General features: G+C 33.9%; 1 protein-coding gene across 1 annotated transcript in view; it reads left to right on the forward strand.

The window, feature by feature from the left end:
- The window catches only part of RWDD3 (RWD domain containing 3), a 28,311-nt gene extending 21,268 nt beyond the window's left edge, over positions 1–7,043 (forward strand). The window contains 4 exon segments of the mRNA XM_074262752.1: positions 4,170–4,657; positions 6,694–6,836; positions 6,931–7,014; positions 7,016–7,043. Of these exon segments, the coding sequence (XP_074118853.1) occupies positions 4,170–4,657; positions 6,694–6,836; positions 6,931–7,014; positions 7,016–7,043 (743 nt within the window).
- Positions 7,044–7,769: the final 726 nt, after the last annotated feature.

Raw genomic sequence — 7,769 nt, forward strand, 5'->3', positions numbered from 1 at the left:
TAAATAAATTGGAGGAACAAGGGATGGTCTACCTCTCAGACTTGTGGAGGAGGAAGGAGTTTGTGTCCAAGGGAGAACTAGAGACCATTATTGATCACAAAATAGAACATTTTGATTACACCAAAGTAAAAAGTTTCTGCACAAACAAAACTAATGCAAACAAGATTAGAAGGGAAGTAACAAATTGGGAAAAAATTTTTACAGTTAAAGGTTCTGATAAAGGTCTCATCTCCAAAATATACAGAGAATTGACTTTGATAAGAAATCAAGCCATTCTCCAATTGATAAATGGTCAAAGGATATGAACAGACAATTTTCAGATGATGAAATTAAAACTATTTCCACTCATATGAAAGAGTGTTCCAAATCACTATTGATCAGAGAAATGCAAATTAAGACAGCTCTGAGATACCACTACACACCTGTCAGATTGGCTAAGATGACAGGAACAAATAATGATGAATGTTGGAGGGGATGTGGGGAAACTGGGACACTGATACATTGCTGGTGGAGTTGCGAAAGAATCCAGCCATTCTGGAGAGCAATCTGGAATTATGCCCAAAAAGTTATCAAACTGTGCATACCCTTTGACCCAGCAGCGCTACTACTTGGCTTATATCCCAAAGAAATACTAAAGAGCGGAAAGAGACGTATATGTGCCAAAATGTTTGTGGCAGCTCTTTTCATAGTGGCTAGAAGCTGGAAGATGAATGGATGTCCATCAGTTGGAGAATGGTTGGGTAAATTGTGGTATATGAATGTTATGGAATATTATTGTTCTATAAGAAATGACCAACAGGAGAAATACAGAGAGGCTTGGAGACACTTACATCAACTGATGCTGAGTGAAACGAGCAGAACCAGAAGATCATTATACACTTCAACAATGATACTGTACGAGGATGTATGCTGATGGAAGTGGATTTCTTCAACATAGAGAAGAGCTAATCCAATTCTAATTGATTAATGATGGACAGAACCAGCTACATCCAGAAAAGGAACACTGGGAAATGAATGTAAACTGTTATTTTTACCTTCTGAATCCAATTCTTCCTGTGCAACAAAAAATTCGGTTCTACACACTTATATTGTATCTAGAATATACTGTAATATATTTAACATATATAAGACTGCTTGCCATCTGGGGGAGGGGGTTGGGGGAGGAAGGGAAAAATCTGAATAGAAGTAAGTGCAAGGGATAATGTTGTAAAAAATTACCCATGCATATGTACTGTCAAAAAAATGTTATAATTATAAAATAAAATAAAAATTAAAAAAAAAAAAAAAAAAAAAAAAAGAAAGCCCTGATCTGTGCCTGACCGCCCTGGCTGTAGAGCCAAGCCCTGCCTCAGTAGGTTTCACCTTAGTGCATAGACACAGGGCTTCGCTAGACGGTTAGGGCCAGCAGCTTTTTAGCTCAGGGCGTAGACCCAGTGCTTCACTAGACGGTTAGGGCCGGCAGGATTTTAGCTCAGGGCCTAGACCCAGGGCTTTGCTAGACTGTTAGGGCCGGCAGGCTTTTAGGTCAGGGCATAGCTAGATGCTCACCTAGACGGCTATAGAGCCAAGCCCTTCCTTCAAAGCCCTGAGCTGCGCCTGACTGCCCTGGCCATAGAGCCAAGCCCTGCCTCGGTAGGTTTCACCTTAGTGCATAGACACAGGGCTTTGCTAGCCGGTTAGGGCTGGCAGCTTTTTAGCTCAGGGCCTAGGCTCAGGGCTGAGCTAGATGGTTAGGGCCGGCAGGTTTTTAGCTCAGGGCCTAGACTCAGGACTGAGGTAGACGGTTAGGGCTGGCAGGTTTTAGTGTAGGGCCTAGACTCAGGGCTGAGCTAGATGGTTAGGGCTGGCAGGTTTTTAGCTCAGGGCCTAGGCTCAGGGCTGAGCTAGACAGTTAGAGCCAGCAGGTTTTTAGCTCTGGGCTTAGGCTCAGGGCTGAGCTAGACAGTTAGGGCCGGCAGGTTTTTAGCTCTGGGCCTAGGCTCAGGGCTGAGCTTGATGGTTAGGGCTGGCAGGTTTTTAGCTTAAGGCCTAGACTCAGGGCTGAGGTAGACGGTTAGGGCTGGCAGGTGTTATCTCAGGGTGTAGAGTCAAGGCTTAGCTAGAAGGTTAGGGCCGGTAGCTTTTAGCTTTAGCTTTAGAAACATCTGGTAACTGTAGCCCCAAAGACTACTTGGAATAATTTAATTTGGCTCCAAACATCTTAGAGATATTCCTTTTCCTTTCATAAATAATGATAGTTCTTATATTTTCTAAAAAGTTTTATGATCAAAGAAGGTTCCTTATGGTATTAACTACTATAGATGGTTACTTGAAGTGGAAACTTAAAAACTACTACATACAACATAAAAACAGTGGAATGGAAGAGAACAGAAACCATTTTATTCATTCCTTATCTGTAAGGCAAATGATTTAAAAAAATTTTTTTGGAAAGAGATTTACAATTTCCTTCAATAAGTAATTCTTGTGTCTATAATTACAAGTTGAATGTATTAAATAATTCTACCTTGGATTTTAATGACTTTTTTATCCAAAAAAGTACTTTAACTTAAAAGCCAGTGGTATGCTTAAATATTGTGTTAATACATCTTTCATTTCATTGGGAGAAAGTTTTGATAGGAAAAATATGTTTTGAGGGGTTAAAGTATTAACTGGGGTGGGGAGGACAAACCTATTTTTTAAAAACTTGTTTCTCATGTCTGTCTTTGTTATGTTTTGGGTCAAGTCAAGAAATTACAAAGACAATGCTTCAACCTTTCTTGAGAAATTGGATCCCATTAAAGGTACTATCTTGACAGGTAGTGGTATTAGGCAGATAACTGTCTCCAGTAGGTTGGAATCTGCTCTTTGAATTATTGTTTAGATTGCAATCAAAACCTGTATTTCTACTTGTATTTAACAAATTGTGTATCAATTATTTTTAGATTGTAGTCATTTGGAACATTTTTTTCCATAGAATTCTTAATAGCAATATTTGAAGAAGTCAATATTCATCACAAATTTTCACTTATGAATATAAGGAAGCAATTCTAATATCACATCTATTAAAATGGAATTATAATTATTTTAAATCAGCCTTATAGTAGTCTTTCTTAGAGAGTCCTGAAGTGACTGAAAATGATTTTCAGGTATGAAAATGAGAAGGTATTTGACTTCCTATCATGTGAAAAAAAAATGAAACGTGTGCATGCAGAGAAAGAGTTTGATATAGGTACCAACTTGAACTTCATTGAAAGTCATTTGTATACCCAATTCTGTTGTATTTTGCTTTTCTGATCTGTTTACTTCTACCCCTTGTAGAATGAATCAGTCTGACATTTTATCAACTTTTTTGAAAAGCGAGGTGACATGAGGTAGAATACATCAAAGAGGTGAAGCAGAGCAGATCTGAAAGAGAACAGAATTCTTTAATACTTGGTATCTGCTTTTTTCCTTGTTCTTAAAGAGCTTTGGGTTTGGTTGATAATCCACTAATTTTTTACTTCATGATATTAACATATTGCTATATTGACTTGGATGTGTTTAAATAAAAATGGTCTGTTGGGAACATTGATGTATATACTTAATCATATTTCCTTTGATTATTTTAATAATTTTTTTCTATTTCAGTATTTATCAGTCTGTTTCCTGATATGATGCCACTTTATTTCCTTAACTTGTATCTATAATGTGCAGTTTTTTTGACCAATTTTTGTTATTGCTAGTTAGCATTTTCACCCAATTTCAAGAAGAAAACTCTATAAGAATTAGTACCTTCTACTTTTTTGTCAGACTGAGGTAGACAATATAATTGACTGTTAAATGCTTGTTGGAAATAATTTGTAAATAAAACCTTTCTTACCAACCAGTGATACCTCATGACTTGGAAGTAGATACACTCTATTATGCTAAAACATTTTGAAATAAGCCTTCCCTCCCCCTTCTTAATTCCAGTGCTTTCCTTCTATTAATTATATCCTACTTATCTTATATATAGCTTGTTATGTATATATTTCTTTGCATGTTGTCTCTCCCTTTAGATTGTAAGTTTCTTGAGGTCAAGTGGTCTCTCTCCAGTGCTCAGCACACAGTGCCTGATGTGCATGATAAATATTCATTGACTACACTCTTAAGTTATTAATGCTATTTCTAAACTAAATTATGCACAGTTGATTATTTTGGATCTCTTTCAGAAACAAATGGAGTTTCATTCAGAATTAACACAAATGGACAAGGATTTTTGGATGAAAATATACCATTAAGACTGTCATTTCATTTACCGGTCACTTACCCATTTTGTCTACCAGGAATCTCAGTTAACTCTGAGCATCTTACCAGGGCACAATGTATAGTTATAAAAGAGAAGCTACTTGAACAAGCAAAAAATCTTTTGTCTGAGCCAATGATACATGAACTTGTTCTCTGGATTCAACAACACCTCAAGCATATCATCGGGCAGCCAGAAACAACTGTTAGCTCTGAAGACTGTACTTTGTCAAAAAGTATAACCATGGATGATGGAACATGGATCACCCTTTTGCATTTAGATCACATGAGAGCAAAAACTAAGTATATCAAAACTGTGGAGAAGTGGACTTCAAATTTAAGACTTACTGGAAGACTGATGTTTTGTGGCAAAGTAATACTCATTCTTCTGCAAGGAGACAGAAATAGTATCAAGGTGCCACAATTGAATATTGAATGAAAATTTGGTTATTTTGTTAATTAAAAATGGTTGAATAAAAGAGTGTTTGTTTCATAGCAGTTAATGAGAATGGTCAAATTATTAGAGATATATATCTGTAGTCTATATTACTGTTGGTATAAGCATTTATTTTCTTTGAAAGTCTTTGTCTATTAGTTACACACAACAAACTTATGAAGGCTTGAAGAGTTTTATGTTTTTATTTATGCTATTTGAAATTCGTGGTTAGCAAAAAGTATGAGATGAAAATATTAGAAGAGATGAAAATGCATATATGTATGTATTTTTGTACGTATATACCCTGTTCCTGTGTCTTACAGTGTTGGAGAAAATTTTATCTCAATATTTGATTTTCATTCAAGGATTATTGCTAAAATGTTAGTCTAGGTAGTTAATTTTGTGGTCAGTGATACCTGAAAAGATTTTAATAGAAATAGCATTCACATCAATGAAATAATATATTTTAAAGTAATAAAATATTAATTTTTAATGTGTTATAAAGATGCATATGTATGTTTATATATAGCTCCTCATAGATAGGTGCAGGAAAACATAGGAAAATATGGATGGGATAAGCAATAATTTTTTTCTCACCTCTTCCAATTAAAAAAGAAACAGTGTGACATTTTTTCGATATTTATACAGACTAGAAAGAGTGGTCTGTGTCTTAATAATTGATACTTAGTTTGAGAGATAGAATTGGTATCAGTTCTTTACTTCCTACCATATAGTTATCTTTCTAGTTGACTTTTCTCAGTAGCTCTTCCATTTTTACATTTTATACATCTCTTGAAATTGTGTAACCTATTTGGGGTACTAGAGGAGAACATTGTCATTATTAAAATTCAATAATTGTTTATAACAGTTATAGTATATTAATAAGTTTTGTTCTAAGTAAATCAATTTAACATTTTTTAAAAAATGACTTTTAATTTGTCTTATTTCAATCATCCTGTGATGAGAAAATCTTAAGAACATTGATACTGCTGCTTCATAGCATAATCTTATTATAAAGCATCTTGGTATTTATCCAGATTAGTATTGAATTATATAGTTTAAAAATTTGCCAAGATTTTATTTATATCCTTTTGGGGGGGTTATGAAAGGATTCCATAAATTTCAAGGTAATTTACATTGAATCAAAGCTAATTGGATCTTTTTAGACATAATATTTAGAGATTCAGACACATTTGATTATTCATATACCACTATAGATATCAGGGACCTATGATTTCTTCAGTTGTTGGAGATCTGGTGTGTGACTATCTTATATTTACACGAATGGCAAACCATTTATGGATAGAGTCTCAGACAATTACCTGAGACTCAGAGTGGTTAAATATTTTACCCAGAATCACATAGCCAAAATTTCCAATATTCCCAGGTTTTTCCAAGTTCAGGATGAGTCTTCTAGTTCTAGTCACCCTCTCTCTCAAAATAAAGACTAAATGAAGTTATAATGGACAAATTAAGTTGGATAAGTTAGTCAATAAGCATCATTATGACTTGAAACACTCATCAGTGGAAATGGACATTACACTGACAAAATTTTATTTTCAATTGACTTTTTAACATTTCTGCATATTAGAATTCTGCAAAAATATATTTGTTTAATTTTAGATTTTCAAAAAAGATCTTATATTAATTTGAAGTCAGATCCTACTAATCTGAAGAGAGAGAGTATGCTTAGTAGATAGAGAACTGGCCTTCTACTCAAAAGACTTGCATTAGAGTGACTCTTGGATTGTAAGTTCCTGAGCAATTGCCATTAGTACTGGAAGAAGAAATTTGCTCAATAAGAATCACAACTTGGGACAAAATTTTTTTTGAATATGTTCTAAACTAATATTCATTGACTCCATGAATATAGCATAGAAATACCTGATTTTTCTTGTCATCTGTATGCAAAATCAGACATAACTGTTGGACTAGAAAATGAATATTTTTATACAGGGAATAATCCCTCTATGCTTATAACTTTAAAAACTAAATCTCCAGCATGGTAAGATAAGTATTTAATGTCCTAATTTATCATTTTGGAATACCTGATTCTTCAGAAAACCTCCAAAGTTGATGTGGACTCAAGCGGAAATAAATGCAAAGAGAAAATGATTAGTATACTCTTTGAAACAAAAGTACAGATGGAACACAAAAGGTATAATTTAGTACTGTTGTAAAAAAGCAAATGAATTGATAATTACATTCTGACAAATCTAGGCATATTCATGAGTTTCTGTTGTATAATGTAGGTTCCTGGCATTTGAAGTCAAAGAGTATTCATTGTTGGATGAGTTACTAAAGGAATTTGAAGCAGCAGGACTTAAGGAACTGTTCTGAATTTGTACTTCCATTGGTAAAATGAAATAAAAAACACAGAAGTCTTTTAATAAATCAGGAATTATATGGATTAGTTTCTGTGACCAATTATGTTCAATGCTTTTGGGGAGTAGTTTTAATTTTTTTTGGAATAAGACATGCAAACTTCTCAACTCAAGGAAAAAATTTACATTCATTAAAAAGTTAGATTAAAATAAACAAATATTTATTAAGTACCCATGTTCAAGTCAATGTGGTAAGCTCTGGGAATAGAAAGTCAAAGAGATATGGTTTTGACTGTGCATTAATGCTTACCAAGAAAGTCTGAGTTTCATTACTGACACATTTTTGAAAGCCACATGTGAAAAAATAATAGTAAATTCTACTATTTCTCCAGGTTATACATTTCTCCTTTCATTCACACATCATTCTCTTAACTATAACCTGACTGAATTTTAAGAAGTACTTGTTTTATAAGAATTTTTTTTCTGGAAGTCTTTATCACTTTTCTTTAAAATAAATTATATATAAATTTACTTACTTTATACTTTTTGTACTGTGATCTTACGTACAGAGATTTTTCCTCCCAAGAAATATAAATTGAAAGAAACTTCAGAGATCTAATTCAACTTTCACCTGAAGGAAAAAAATCCCCTCTATAATGAACATATGTGACAAATTAATGAAGACATAGAAAATGTTTCTTAAGTTCCTACTATGTGGTGGGCACTGTGCTGGGGATACCCTGTCCTTAGTAAAATTACATTTTAAT

Source organism: Sminthopsis crassicaudata, chromosome 4, assembly GCF_048593235.1.
Source record: "Sminthopsis crassicaudata isolate SCR6 chromosome 4, ASM4859323v1, whole genome shotgun sequence".
In the NCBI taxonomy this organism is placed as follows: domain Eukaryota; kingdom Metazoa; phylum Chordata; class Mammalia; order Dasyuromorphia; family Dasyuridae; genus Sminthopsis; species Sminthopsis crassicaudata.